Source organism: Squalius cephalus, assembly GCF_949319135.1.
Source record: "Squalius cephalus genome assembly, chromosome: 15".
NCBI lineage: Eukaryota > Metazoa > Chordata > Actinopteri > Cypriniformes > Leuciscidae > Squalius > Squalius cephalus.
In genome coordinates, this window is record NC_137136.1 from 20,885,852 (window position 1) to 20,901,970 (window position 16,119).

Consider the following 16,119-nt stretch of genomic DNA (forward strand, 5'->3'; position numbering starts at 1 on the left):
GTAAAATAAGGTAACCCAAACAGACAAATATGGTAGCCCATATATATACCCGTTGTGGCCCATAAGAGCCCTAGATAAGACCTATATGGGTCCCATCATCAACCCATGTGGGCAGATTCCTGTAGGCCCTAAATGGGTGCTACCTAGGTTACCCACATGGGCCCGATATGGAGCCCATCAAGAGCCCATCATCAACCCATCTGGGCAGACTCCTGTAGGCCCTAAATGGGTGCTACCTAGGTTACCCACATGGGCCCGATATGGAGCCCATCAAGAGCCCATCATCAACCCATCTGGGCTAACACATGTGGGGCCACCACGGAAACCGCGGCCAAAATTAGCTGGGTTCCCAGTTGGGTAGCCCATGTGGGCCCCGGATATCAGCCCATTTGCAGCCCGTTTGGGCCCCACATGGGTGTGTTAGCTGGGGCAAGCTCTGTCCAGATTGTCCTCTGGTGTCTGCGGATGAATCCATGTTGAGCTGGGAAACGTGATGTAAATGTTTGCGCGTGAATCCGTGGCCAACAAAACCAAAATTAGCTGGGTTCCCAGTTGGGTAGCCCAGGTGAGCCCCGGATATCAGCCCATTTGCAGCCCGTTTGGGCCCCACATGTGTTGGCTGGGGATCTTGTAAAAATGTCAACGTTGATTTAGAATGGTTTTTGTTAATCTTTTTCAACAACAAACTGACATTATTTCAACCATATTTCAACGTTGAAGGTCGGTCATGTGCTGGCTGGGTATGTAGCCTACTCATTTCCCATTAGTGAACTGACTAGGTCTCACATAGGGAGCCCATCTGGGTTTGCCCATGTTGGACCTACTTAGTTGACCCAAGTGGGCCCCAGATAAGAAGCCCCTTTTGAGCCCATGTCCATCTGTACCCCTGTAGCCCATTTGTAACCCATATGGGCCCCAGATAAGAAGCCCCTTTTGATCCCATGTCCATCTGTACCCCTGTAGCCCATTTGTAACCCATATGGGCCCCAGATAAGAAGCCCCTTTTGATCCCATGTCCATCTGTACCCCTGTAGCCCATTTGTAACCCATATGGGCCCCAGATAAGAAGCCCCTTTTGAGCCCATGTCCATCTGTACCCCTGTAGCCCATTTGTAACCCATATGGGCCCCAGATAAGAAGCCCATTTTGAGCCCATGTCCACTCTGTACCCCTGTAGCCCATTTGTAACCCATATGGGCCCCAGATAAGAAGCCCCTTTTGAGCCCATGTCCATCTGTACCCCTGTAGCCCATTTGTAACCCATATGGGCCCCAGATAAGAAGCCCCTTTTGATCCCATGTCCATCTGTACCCCTGTAGCCCATTTGTAACCCATATGGGCCCCAGATAAGAAGCCCCTTTTGATCCCATGTCCATCTGTACCCCTGTAGCCCATTTGTAACCCATATGGGCCCCAGATAAGAAGCCCCTTTTGATCCCATGTCCATCTGTACCCCTGTAGCCCATTTGTAACCCATATGGGCCCCAGATAAGAAGCCCCTTTTGATCCCATGTCCATCTGTACCCCTGTAGCCCATTTGTAACCCATATGGGCCCCAGATAAGAAGCCCCTTTTGAGCCCATGTCCATCTGTACCCCTGTAGCCCATTTGTAACCCATATTGGCCCCAGATAAGAAGCCCCTTTTGATCCCATGTCCATCTGTACCCCTGTAGCCCATTTGTAACCCATATGGGCCCCAGATAAGAAGCCCCTTTTGATCCCATGTCCATCTGTACCCCTGTAGCCCATTTGTAACCCATATGGGCCCCAGATAAGAAGCCCCTTTTGAGCCCATGTCCATCTGTACCCCTGTAGCCCATTTGTAACCCATATGGGCCCCAGATAAGAAGCCCCTTTTGAGCCCATGTCCACTCTGTACCCCTGTAGCCCATTTGTAACCCATATGGGCCCCAGATAAGAAGCCCATTTTGAGCCCATGCCCACTCTGTACCCCTGTCGCCCATTTGTAACCCATATGGGCCCCACATAAACGTGTTGGCTGGGTTATTTATTTATTTTATTGAATTCCAACAATTAAGTTCTCAAGACATTTTTAAAAACGGGCATCACAAACATATTAAAAAAAAAAAATTTTAAATTTACAAAATAATTTGTTTTTAGGGATTTCAAAATTTATTTGAGGGGCTGTTTGCAAACGAAGACAATAGGGTTTTAAATCACTCCAGTTGCTATGAAAATTTCCTAATAACAAAAAACAAACAAACAAACAAAAACAGAATAACCCTTTTCTGTTTGAAATGTAGAGTGAAGTAAAACTTTTGACAGATTTAAGGGCTACTTTAAATTTCATTTTAAAAATCAGAAATTGAGACATCTCAGGCCAAAAGAGAGAAGAACAGGGACATTCAAAAAATAAATGTACAATGGTTTCACTTTCAGAACTATAAAACCAGCAATTGTATTCAATGGTTTCAAATGAAAGCAAGTGTTTCTTTCACATGATATAGCCTATTCGGTGGGCAATTTTAGAGATAACCTCTTTAAGTTTAATTTGTGTCAAAGTGAAGAATATTTCCCACTCAAAAGCAGACCCACAAAACAAATTTAGATGGAGTAGAGATATTAACAAAAATTAGATATATTGATTTCTGAACGTCATTAATTGCTTAATAAGATTTACTCGAAAATTATTGTTTAGATACCTTACTTACAATATTTCCAAGTGCATGGATTTCTGAAAAGAAACTCATGATGATACAATTTCAGTGGAAGTTGTTTACCTGCTGTAGAAAGTCACTTTGCAGGTCTTCGAGCAACACACAGTTTTGTTCCTGAATGGATTAGTGTTTTTGAACAAATCAGTTAAATTAATGATGAACAATTCATAAATGATAATCATCAATTAATGATGACTCATTCACAATGAACAAAACAAGACAGTCAATTGTCGCCACCTATTGGCGCAACAATATAACATACAAATTGTATGTTATAGCCAGAGCCGTTGAAAAACATAACGGCTCTGGTTATAGCTAGCCATAGACTGTATAAAACAAGGTTATGGTTTATTGTTGCGCCAGTAGGTGGCGACAATTGACTGTCTTTATGATACAAAACGTCTCACTAAACTAAACTATCACTAAAGCAAAAATTGACACACACAAAACAACAACAACAACAACAACAACAACAACAACAACAACAACAACAACAACAACCTGAATCGGAAATGATGCACCATAAAAATATGTGGTATTTCTATTGATTTTAACATCTTTGACATTTTATTCCCTGCTATCAAGCACTTTCAAATCAACTCAAACAAAAAAATGAATGAATGGCGCAAAATGTAAAATGGGTTTAAACATTTTGTATTTTCATATTTAAAGATTGAATGGGTCTATGACAGGGTACAAGAATTAATCAGTTAATATTTTTTTATAAAGGCAAAACATTTTTTTTTTTAAAAATTTTTTATTAGTTTAAACCTATTGGACATAAAGAGATGCAGAAAGATTTAGGCTATTTCGTCAGAATATACGGCTACTTGCGAATGGCCGTCAGTGAAGAAAAATTAAGCATAATGGTATACTTATTAACCAGCAGAGGCTTTCATTCATAACCAACTAACCATAAATAATTAACATAATTCAAATCTGATGCTTACCAGCCAAACCTTGACCTCTTGGTCATACGTCTTCGTCATTTGCGTAATGACGTAACTTCCGACGTCGGTTGAAACAATGATGGCGACCTCCATCGGCCGTGGCCCATGACAGCACGACCGTTCGCAGCAATCAATACGTAGTTATCGCTTTACATGTAGCATTTTACTGACAAGTAGCTTTCTAAGCATCTGACGACTTTTTATCCTAGTGGTAAGTCATTGCCTTATTTCGTTTTTTGTACATGGTGTAGCAGCCGCATCATACCTCATGCACTTTCATGCAGCCAGCATTTCTCTCGCAAGGTGAAAGACATGAAGATCTAACGTACGAGACTCTCTAAGAATAACATTATAGGAATTAATTTCGGCAAATATATGACTTAATGTCCGTAATTAGACGCTTGCATAACAAATCATCAGCTTAACAGTTTTAATGTGAGCATAGATTGTCAACCTGATTACATTAATAGAACATCTCTGGTTAAATGTACTAATTGATTCGCTTTTGTTTCAGAATATGAATCTGCACAAACTGTCCTCGCGATTGCGCCCTACTGTAAGTTTCGTTAACCTTTCATATATATCTATAGAATATACTTAAGTTAAAAACAGTTTACAGGACAGATCACTCATAACAATAAATGTCATATTCAGGTCACACAGAAATTCAGACATCTCCACACCCAAGGAAGTGGCCGGCAGCTGGAGGCGGTTGTTGCAGAAACATCATCAGCTGAGCTGAATCCGCTGTCAGTCTTCAGAACTTCAGAGCAGGATCCAGTACGTCCTAAAAACTTATGGAATGTACAGCATGGAAAATATGTTATGGAAAGCTCAAAGCTCTTTATGTTGTGACATTCCGTCCTCCTCGCCAACCCTCTCTTTCTTTCTTTCTCAGGCATGCCATTCGGAAAGACATACTGGGCAATACTACACAATCCCCCCAGCTCATATCCAAAAACTCTTCCCCCATGGACTGCCTCCACGTTTCCAGTTGCAGGTTTGGGAATAGTACTCTGTGTGTGTGGAGCACTTTAGTGTAGATTTAATATAGTCTGAATAGAAATGGCATGATGTTTGTGATTGAAGTTGCCTTGACGTGTTAGTGCTCTCTTATACATGTCTAATACATGTTGGGACTCTTGTTTCAGGTTAAGACGTTTAATGAAGGCTGCGTGATGGTGAGGCCGCCGGCGCTGGAGCTTATCTCATATCTCAAAAGAGCTGATTACAGCAATCCCCCACTGCGTTGTATACTCTGTATCCTCAAACAGAAAATTCCCAGTGAGCCGTTTTACTTTGTGCATATTCCTCTTCCATATTTCACACATTCCTTGACAATGTGCTTTAGATGGAGATACTGGCTCTGGAAAGACCCTGTCTTTGTGTCACGCCCTGCATTACTGTTACACTCAGGACTGGCTGATCCTGCACATACCTGATGGTGAGCTGCACTTACTCAATCAAAATGCAAGATGAGGTGAAGTTTGGAGTCTGATGATGTTGTGATGTTCTCTCTGTAGCTCATCTGTGGGTCAAGAACTGTAAAGAGCTTCTACCCTCTTCTTCTCGCCCCTCGCGCTTTGACCAGCCGATCCAGGCTTCCCAATGGCTGAAGAACTTCAGAATCACCAATGAACGCTTTTTATCCAAGGTACGACTCGATGTGTTTATTAGGGTTTATAGATCACCTTATCACGCTGTCTGGTCCACGGAAACAAATTATATATAAAAAATATATATATATGTACACTACCAGTCAAAAGTTTTGGATCGGTAAGATTTTTAATGTTTTAAAAAGAAGTCTTTTCTGCTCACCAAGGCTGCATTTTTTTAAAAAATTAAAAAATACCCCCCCCCCCCCAGTAATAATGTGAAATATTATTACAATTTAAAACAGCTGTTTTCTATGTGAATAAATAGTAAAGTGTAATTTATTCCTATGATAAACCTGAATTTTCTCCAGTCTTCAGTGTCACATATGTGTTCAGTTCTAATATGATGATTTGATGCTCAAGAAACATTTCTCATTATTATCAATGCTGAAAACAGCTATTTACATTTTTATTTTAGGATTCTTTGATGAATAGAAAGTTCAAAAGAGCAGCATTTATCTACTGTTCAAAAGTTTGGGGTCAGTAAGAATTTATATTTTATTTTTTAGGGGAAATAAATAAAAAATCAATACTTTTTTTTTCATCAAGGATGAATTAAATTGATCAAAAGTTACAGTAAAGATATTTATAATGTTACAAAAGATTCTATTTCAAATAAATACTGTTCTTTTGAACTTTCTATTCATCAAAGAATCCTGAAAAAAAATTGTACACGACTATTTTCAACATTGATAATAATAATGAATGTTTTTTGAGCATCGAATCCGCATATTACTGTGCGTTCACACCGCCACTGGCGAGCTCCGGCGAGGGCGGCGCGACGCGTCTTGGACGGTGAGAGCGGCAAGGAGAGTTGAAGTCAGGTCAACTTTATGGTAATAAGCTATGACGCGGTTCGGCGGCAACCAATCAGAATGTAGAAGTCCTCCGCCTGAGAGGATTCCAGAGAACGCAATCCTGTAAACATTGGTTCCGACCATATTAGTTACCAAGCAAAATGGAGGAGAAGTTAATTATTTCTATTGCGGGTTTCCCATTGTTGTATGTTTACGTACAGGGACATAAATAAATAAAAAAGACGCGTGGACCAAGGTGTCTGAAATTGTTGGTGTGTCTGGTGAGTTGGCAACACTATTCATAGGCAACATTTTCACGCTAGAATGCTTGTTTTTCAGCGGGAAATGGAATGCAATTCATTTTGCTCAAAACAACACAGATTTTGACCAGTTGCATTAAGGCTACAACCAGGAAAGTTATTGTAATGTAAACTGCACACAAATCAATGTTAATGTTAATTAAAGACCAAGTCTAGTAAACGTCCTATAAACTGCATGTTGAAATTAGACTCGCAGTTGACTATGAACACAAAAGCCACACCACACAAATGGAATTTATTTCGTTAGCAAAGTAACTATAATTAAGTTCTTTCCATAGGTCATTTTCTTTCGTTAACATTTAAAAGAATTCATGAGGTTAACTTATACCCTACGTGTGGCCAGTCTGCACAAATACTGATCAACATGCTTATTTTCTTTGCGGCCCCTTTAAATAAAGTTTAAAAAAAGATCACGCCTTCGATCTACATCAGAGCGTCCCCGAATCTTTCTCCGGCGTCGTTGGCAGGGCGGCGAGAGCGAATTTTGTCGGCGGCAGTGTTAACGTACAGTTAGAATGATTTCTGAAGGATCATGTGACACTGAAGACTGGAGTAATGATGCTGAAAATTCAGCTTTGATCACAGGAGTAAATTACATTTTGAAATATATTAAAATAGAAAACAGTTCTTTTAAATTGTCATAATATTGAACAATGTTTCTTTCTTTTTTTTTCTTTTTTTCTTTTTTTAATCAAATAAACGCAGTTTGGCGAGCAGAAGAGACTTCTTTTAAAAACATTAAAAATCTTCCTGATCCAAAACTTTTGAACGGCTATATATATATATATATATATATATATATATATATATATATATAATTTATTTATTTTTTATTTTATTTTTTACAAAATATGGACTTGCTGAAGTTGTCTAATGTAAAAAATTAAAAAGTAGAAATTGTAGAAAATTTCATAATATATTCTCTATCTCCCTCCGTGTGTATGTGAGGAGATGTTATTGATCACTTTGGTTAAATATTTTTATCATTTATCGAGCTGCTCTGATGTCAATCTGATCAATTTACAGATAAAGACAACACAGCGATATGTGTGGACAAAGAGAGAAAGTACTGAGAAGGGGCAGCCTTTAGGGGAGCTTGTTGATCAGGTGAGTTTTCTTCATCATCTTCATCAAATAATTCCCCATTTCTATTACCTTAAATTGAGGATATCATAAACTTTGTCTTTGTCACCTTGTTTTATTATTTTATTCTTGTATATGCATGAATTATTTCATGCTTATTGTTGTAATAATTCGATTTTTAATTTGAACAGGGTGTGAATCGCATGAAGAGCAGCAGTGATGTGGTGGGTGCAGTGATGCGAGAGCTGAGGCTTCAGGCAGGGGGCGCCACTGATGGCGAGGGGGCCTTTAAACTGGCCGTGGCTGTGGATGGAGTAAATGCTCTGTGGGGAAAAACATCTCTAAAAAAGGAAGACAAGACCATGGTACGTTGGCATAAATTAGCAAAAATTACATTTTTAAAAACATTATTATATTAATGTTATTAAATAATTAGTATCATTCATTTTATGCAGTGTGAGCCAGAGGAACTGACTCTGATTCATAATCTGAGGAAGATGATGAAAAACGATTGGGTAAAAAAAAAACTCTCACTTAATATTATAATACAGATTGAACTCTCAGTGAGTTGTTTACTCTCGATTTAAGGCCTGTTCACACCAAGAAATATAACTATATATGATAACTATATTAGCGTCCACACCAGCGGATAAGATCGTTCTGTTTATTCTGTTTATAAGTTTGCTGCTTTAAATGCTCGAGCTCTTAAAGCAGGATGGATTCTGATTGGCTGTCGATGTTTTTATCGTTCATCAGCTGGAAAAAGTCCTTCTGAGAGTGATTTCAACTATATCGTTTCACTGTGTCAGTATCGTTATAGTTGTGGTGTGGACTCTGCTGTTCTTTTATATTTAGAATGATTCTTAGAACTAACTCTTTATCGTCATCGATCTAGTTATCTTCCTAGGTGTGAACGTGCTTTTACTTTCACTTTATATTGCTCTGTTATAGAGTGGAGGTGCCATTCTCACAGCACTGTCTCAGACCGGGTCCCTGTTCAAGCCACGATCTGCTTACCTTCCCAATGAGTTACTAGGAGAGGTCAGCATCCCTCACACACAAAAGCTCATTATGCCTTTTTTTTTCATTAAACTGCAGACTAAATGCCCTAAGTTAACAAAGCTTTGTTTTTGCTTTTTACTTCAACAATAGACTTTGAAGCATTTGCAAAACTTTAGAGGCATGTATCGTCTAGATTTGTTTAAAGGGCTTAATGTATTTTCTCTTCTCACTCTTTCTCTCACTCTCTCTTGATTTCCCCTATATCTGTCTATCAGGAGGGGTTTGATCAAATGGAACCGTTTGTGCCAGTTTCTGTGCCCATCTACAATGAGAAGGAGTTTGAGAGCTGTTATCTGTACTATTTAGACCGGAACTGGCTGCAGCATCAGCACAGTAAGTTTGTGTATTTGTGTGTCTGGAGTGCAATCACTGGCAACTGTATGTAAAGAGAATAATGTGGTCATATAAAATAAAGTTAGTACCTACAAGTTTTCAAGTCATAATTATGATTTAATGTGCATTTACGTGATATTTGGACTGAATAAAATGAAAGCGACAGGCAAGTCTTTTTTCATTCTCTCTTTTTCACTTTCTGGCAAAGTAGGAAGCTTGTTTAGTATTAATGATACATGATGAACAGCAAACTATGTACATTTGGTGTGTAATTGTTTTATTTATGCAGTCTCTCTGTTGTCTAAATCTGGAGTTTTTAAATTGGGGTCTGAGAATACCCGGGAGGGGGGTGCAAGGAAATGTTTAGAGAAAAAATGTAAATAGTAAAATATTAGAATAAATACAATTAGATTTTTAATAAATAAAAAAAAACAGTACTATAACAGTACAGTACTATGAGTTGAAAACACGTGATAATATAGCTTAATAGTAACTAATATTTTCCAAATAATATTTTATATATATATATATATATAATTTACTTTTAAATCTTAGCATGGGGGTCCCTTGAACAAGTACGATCATATTTGGGGTTCGTGGCATACAAAAGATTGAAAACCTCTTGTCTAAATGAGTAGTATTTTTTGACGAGCTTTATAGCAATTTTATATCCACAGTACCAAAAAATGCCTTTTATAAAACAGATAATTAAAAAAAGCCTGTTCAACTTGTGAATTAAGATCATTCTGTCATGACTTGAAGTCAGAATAACCTATTATGTATGTTACAAACCCCATTTTCAGTATCTCTTATCTGTTACCAACAGGTCTAACTGAAGAAGGAAAGAAAGAGCTCATCTTTCTCAGCAACAAAAATCCATCTATCCTGGAACGATTGTGTGCCTTCTTGTAATGCACATTTGTGTCTCTCTTGGATCTGTATATCATGTGAATTCAATAAACTTATAAGCATGCAGAATTTTTCATAATAAAAAACTTGGAATAAAAACTTGGAAAACGTTTACAGCCTTTTCTTATTTATATAAAATGACAAGTATCTTGAAATGGCTCTCGTGAAAAACGTTGTTGTTGAAAGTCACGTGGTGGAGGAGATGGTCATGTGGCCGCATCCTCACCCGGAACTCAGTCGCATGGTGTGTGATTGACTGTTTACAGCCCAGTAAGAGTGAAGAAAGGGGTCTTTTAAACAACATTTAGAGGACAGTAATTATATTAATATTTCCGTTTTTAGGCTTCGGACAAACTTTAAATACGCATAGGGGGTTGTCTCTGTCGTGAGAGCCAGATTAAATATTTGAATAAGCGTTGTTGTTGTTGTTTAGTTAGGCTGCATAACAAGAATCTCCGCAGCATCTCGACAGAATGAGAGAAACAGCTATTTTCATTCTGCTTACTGGATTGATCATTATAGCAAGAGGTGTGTTTATTATCTAAATATAAAGAGATAAGTGATATATATGAAATATGTTTAACTACTGCTGTGTTTATTATATGTATCTGCTTGTTTGTGTCACTCTGTCCAGCTGACAGTAATGACTGTCAAGCATTGAATTTCGGTCATGGTTCGGTTGTGTGCGCGTGCAATGCGACAAACTGCGACTCGGTGGGCCGAGTTGTGTTGCCAGATCCCGGTCAGTTCGTGTCATATGTCAGCAGTAAAACTGGCAGCAGGCTCGTGAGGAGTCAAGGCCAGTTCCAGGAGAACAGCACAGGTGCAGGTGAGTGCTCTTACAGTCACCATGAAATCAAACTGGACAATTCTAAATATTGCAGCACTTATTATTAGTGATTTCTTCTTCTCCCATAGTTTTAAAATTCATGTGCCCTCGTAATCTTTAATCAAAATAACACCCCCCTCCCTTTTGCTATGATATCTATTTTATGATGATGTGTTTACTGGCTTGAGGGCTGGACAACCTGTCACTCACATGAGATCACAGCAAACCACAACCATCCAATCAATTCCCGATGGACAAAATCAAGTCCCGCTCCCTACATTTTTTCTTGTTTGAGAAGCCATTTCACTCAGATATATGACAATAGTGAAGAAAAGACAATGGCAACTTTCGTTTCATGCCGACTTTAAGAGATTGTGTGCAACTGAGATTTCTATTGTTGTAGGTCTTCAAGAGTTATTTTACCCCAAAGTCATCATTTAGTACTCTCATCTCATTTCAAACACACAAGTCTTTCATTCATCTTTGTAACACAAATGAAGATATTTTTTCCATCCATTGAGAGCCTACACAACTTTCACGCATCAAAAAGTGCAAAAAGAGATTGTAAAAGTAATCCATATGAAGATACTTCTGAAGATACATGATAACTTTATACAGTAAACAGATTTAATTCATTCATTCACATGTAAACATATAGTAAATCAAAAATGGTAAACACTGAAGCTCAACCGCGATTGCTTGATGCGAGAGAATAAACCAAGTTGGTTCTTGCATCAAGCTTGTACTTTTGAGCTTCTGTGTTTACCATATTTGATTAACTCTATTTGCATTCAATTTTTATATGTGAATTAAAGTTTTGGTTGCTTGGACTTTCAACTGATGGACAAAAAAGATGAGAATTTTGTGCCTTAAAGATGAACATAAGTATTATGGGTTTGGAATGACAGAGTAAATGAGTATTTTCATTTTGGGTTGAAAATAAATAAATGAATCAATAAAAGTTAAAGTTATTGTATTGTTAAATTTATTTGACCATCGTATCAAAATAATACATCTGTCACACAGAAAGAGTGTGACAGAATGCTGTGATGTCATGTGAGTGAAAGGTTGCCCCGCCCTCACGCCAGTAAACACGTCGTCAGAGAAAAGAAGAAATGTTGCTGCAAGATAGAGGGGAAGTTTTTTTTGATTGAAGATTACAAGGGCACATGAAATGTAAAAAAAAAAGAGAAGATGCCCACAGATTAATCATTTATAATAAATACTGCAATATTCCATAAAAAATAAGAATTGTCAGTTTTGATTTCATGGTGACTTTAAGGAAAGAGGGAAAAGTCAAGCAGAGGAAGAAGTATTAAATATATTTATTTAATATTATGTCAAATGCTGAACCCCTCTCTTCATTCTCTTCTGAATCTTAGCTCTCAGAATCACTCTGAATCCCAGTCAAAAGTACCAGCGCACTAAAGGATTTGGGGGAGCCATGACAGATGCGGCAGCTATGAATATTCTGTCTCTGTCCTCTGGAGCTCAGGACCAGCTGCTCAGACAGTACTTCTCCCCAGATGGTGAGAGTGACAGAGAATGAAATTGTGTTCAGCATACTTAGTTCTGAATGGTGCACATCCCTGTCTGTCACAGGTATAGAGTACCGTTTCGTGAGAGTGCCAGTGGCCAGTTGTGATTTTTCCACTCGCCTCTACACATACGCTGACACTCCAGGGGACTACGATCTCCAGAACTTCACCCTGGCCGAAGAGGATATTCACATGAAGGTATCATACACAAACAGAAACACACCATCACAAATTTTGGGTGTGCAATGTTGACAAAAAATAATAACTCGACATTTGTGGATTGTTTTTTTGTGCTGGCCAGGAACCTTGGCTGGTTTAGGCCTGTCGTCTCACAAAACTTTTCATATTCTTCATATTCTATGTTGTGGTTAGTTCACATGATTTTCTTTTACCTATATAATAGCAATTTATTTCTTAAAATTATGAAATGTATCTTTTATGCTAAATTCTTACATTTAATAAATTAATTCAGTTAGAATAATAAGACCCTATAGTGTTTAAATATGAAAATTGTTATATTTTTTTAATATGAAACTAAAACCACTAGTAGATGGCAGCAAGTCCTTTATTTCTAAAATTATTAAATGTAATCTTTTGTTAAATTCTTACATTTAATCAATAATTAAAATCAGGATAAGACTATAGTGTTAAAAAAAATAATAATATTGAAATAGAAAAGTATAAAAAATATATTGATATTTTAAAATATGAAACTAAAGATACGTTTGCACGACAATGATGTACTAAAAACGGAACAGTTTTTCCTTTACGTTTTTCGCATACAGACAAAAACAATAGTCAAAATGATCCTCATTCACACGGATGCAGAAAAACGCTATAATATGCTGCCAGGCCAGTAGTTGGCGATGTGACTTTGTAAAGAAACACTACACGCCTTTAGACTGAACACATAATACACATGCCCATGATGTCACCTTTTCACAAATCTTCACATTTTTGTAGTTTACACGGAGACGATAACAGTATTGTTTTCAAAAACTTGCACTTTGAAAAGTTTTCAAAAGTTTCAGTTTTCACGCCCCAAAACATTGTTGTGTGTAAATGAACGGCCAAAACATATAAAAAGTTTTCCGTTTTTAGTTGGAAAATGCTGTGTAAATGACCCCTAAGGGCTGTGTTAACAAATTTTGTGAAAACGGTGACTCATACACATGCTTATTACGTGTGCAGTCTATAGGTGCATAGTGTTTCTTTATAAAGTGACATCGCCAACTACTGGCCTGGCAGCATATTACATCACTTTTAGTCGTTTTCGCTGATCCATGTGAATGCGTATCAGTTTGAAAACTTTGCTCTCTGTACGCAAAAAAAATATTATTTTCCGTTTTTGTTACATCGTTGTAGCGTAGAATTACCCTAAAACCACCAGTAGTCCCTGTCTTAAGGAGTGAGTCATTAAATCATTCAGTTGATTATTTCAAAATGTCTGATTAATCTGGAAAAGAAGCAAGTGCTTTATAAGTAATTATTGAATCATTCACTCAGTCGATTAATTCAGAAACATAGATTCATTCAGTAATGTGTGTTGCTTTCAGATGTGCAGCGGTTCTGTTTAACTATTTTCGTTGGCATTATAAATGGATTCTAATAGGCTACATCACGCAGTAAATGCTTGGACTCTCAAGGTGCGATTTTGACTCAATAAAGACTCAATAATGTCTGCTTGTACATCGTTAAAACAACAATCACAAAATTACTGTAGACGATACATAATGCACACCTCTAATCACAACACCACAGTCATATTCTGACTAATTGAATCTTTCTCCCCCAGATTCCCCTGCTGCAGCGGGCACAGGCTCTCTCTGCTCAGCCTCTCAATCTGTTTGCCAGTGCCTGGAGCGCCCCCGCCTGGCTGAAGACCAATGGCGCACTGACTGGGAAGGGCTCACTCAAAGGCAAGCCAGGAGGCAAAGAGCATAAGACCTGGGCTCAGTACTATATTAGGTGCACATTTAAATACAAATATCTAAACTAAATGGCCTGTAATATTGTTTTTCATTATACTAATTTTCACATTTTGATCCTTTTTACGTGCCCTATTCAGATTTCTAGAGGAGTATGGGAAATATAATCTTTCATTCTGGGGGTTGACGTCAGGGAACGAGCCCACTGCAGGCCAAATGACAAATTACAGTTTTCAGGCTTTGGGTTTTACTCCGGAGACACAGCGTGACTGGATTGCCCTGGATTTGGGTCCAGCACTCCATTCCTCATCCTTTCCCAAGACCCGCCTTATAATCCTCGATGACAACCGACTTCTGCTTCCACACTGGGCCAAAGTGGTAAGTATTGGGTGGACAAAAAGAGGGATAGGAAGATGTTCATTAAGATGCAGATGATGGAGTCGACCTCTCTTCCCTGTTGCAGGTTCTGAGTGACGTGCAAGCAGCACGTTATGTCCACGGCATTGGTGTTCACTGGTACCTGGACAGTCTTGTACCACCTGACATCAGCCTGTCAACCACACACCACCTCTACCCAGAGTACTTCCTGTTTGCAACCGAGGCGTGTTCTGGATGGAAACCGGGGGATAGTGGTGTGCGTCTGGGCAGCTGGGACAGAGCAGAGGACTATGCACATGACATCATACAGGTACTTGATCAATGTAGATAAAATGTAGATTTTTATATACTTTATAATAACATAATCTTGATTGAGTGTTTACATATTAAATACATATTATTGTTATGCAGTAAAGGCTTACCTGTAGAGTATATTTAACATTATTATTTAATATTGAATTATATATATTATAAAACCTATATTAAAATATTTTAGGCAAAATTTTGTGTTGAGGCTGGTCTGCCACTAATATACAAAGTGGCTGCAATATAATATATAGACATTTTTAAATGTAATTATTTAAAAACTATTATATAACGTACCTTTTATCTCCAATTTTCTCTTTATTTAGGACATGAATAACTATGTGACCGGTTGGACGGACTGGAACTTGGCCCTTAATCAGGATGGAGGGCCGAATTGGGTTAAGAACTTTGTGGACAGCCCCATTATTGTGGACCCAAGTAAAGATGTCTTCTACAAGCAGCCCACCTTCTACATCATGGCCCACTTCAGGTTTGACTCATTTAAGGCACCGTTAACTGTTAACGGTAGAATTCAGCTCTTGCACAAAAATGCCATCTAAAGTAGGCACTTGACTTTTTTTGTATCATATTTGACACAATATTTAATAAATCTGAATCATATAATCCAAATACAGCATTTTTCAATAGAATATGGTTAACTGGGTCTCAACTTCTAAGTTTTTGTGCTTTTAAAACTGACAGCAAGTTCTTGTGGGAGGGGTCACAGAGAGTGGGCGTGTCCTTCAGTCAACACACCGGCCTGGAAATATCTGCCTATATCAGACCTGATTCCTCAGCAGTGTTCATCATTCTCAACAGGTAAAAGACTGGGATTTCATCATTTACACTCAACTGGCGTTGTTACGTAGCAGTCATTACATGAATTCAGTTCGATATCAAATGTTTCTGAAACTGCAGGTCTGAAGAGGAGGTGCAGTTTGAAGTTTGGGATCAAACACTGGGCTTTTTACCAGGAAGTGCTTCACCTCACTCCATCCTCACACTACTGTGGAGCAGACGTTGACTGGCTGGGTCAATAACCCACACATGCACCTTAATGATTAACTCAAATCATTTCAATCATGCTTTAAGGACTTTAACATTTCAAATGACTGCAGCACTACGGTTACAAAGAAATCATGATTTGTTTTAGAGGCAATAAAAAGCATGATGTAATTGAGTCATGTTTTAACAACAAAAAAACCCCAAAAACATCCCTGGATAAAACTTGATGTATAAAATTTCTTGCACTGAAGATATTATGAATTAAAAATAATCAAATACAACTTATCAGCTTTTTTTTCTGAAAATACACCTGTAAAAAAAAAAAAAAAAAAAAAAAAAAAAAAAAA

The 16,119-nt window shown here is 38.0% G+C and overlaps 2 protein-coding genes across 2 annotated transcripts; both read left to right on the plus strand.

Annotated features, from left to right (window-relative positions):
• Positions 1 to 3,649: 3,649 nt before the first annotated feature.
• Positions 3,650 to 9,901, plus strand: dap3 (death associated protein 3). Its single transcript, XM_079895039.1, has 13 exons — positions 3,650 to 3,840; positions 4,144 to 4,185; positions 4,284 to 4,409; positions 4,528 to 4,629; positions 4,781 to 4,889; positions 4,981 to 5,073; positions 5,153 to 5,283; positions 7,428 to 7,508; positions 7,676 to 7,849; positions 7,940 to 7,999; positions 8,436 to 8,525; positions 8,762 to 8,879; positions 9,706 to 9,901. The coding sequence occupies exons 2-13, from the start codon at positions 4,147 to 4,149 to the stop codon at positions 9,789 to 9,791; spliced, it is 1,209 nt and encodes a 402-aa protein (XP_079751165.1). The 5' UTR covers positions 3,650 to 3,840; positions 4,144 to 4,146; the 3' UTR covers positions 9,792 to 9,901.
• A 91-nt stretch (positions 9,902 to 9,992) lies between these two features.
• gba1 (glucosylceramidase beta 1) lies at positions 9,993 to 16,087 on the plus strand. The gene is made up of 10 exons (XM_079895462.1): positions 9,993 to 10,316; positions 10,423 to 10,617; positions 12,000 to 12,146; positions 12,220 to 12,353; positions 13,951 to 14,123; positions 14,224 to 14,461; positions 14,547 to 14,771; positions 15,094 to 15,257; positions 15,470 to 15,586; positions 15,686 to 16,087. The coding sequence occupies exons 1-10, from the start codon at positions 10,262 to 10,264 to the stop codon at positions 15,789 to 15,791; spliced, it is 1,554 nt and encodes a 517-aa protein (XP_079751588.1). The 5' UTR covers positions 9,993 to 10,261; the 3' UTR covers positions 15,792 to 16,087.
• Positions 16,088 to 16,119: the final 32 nt, after the last annotated feature.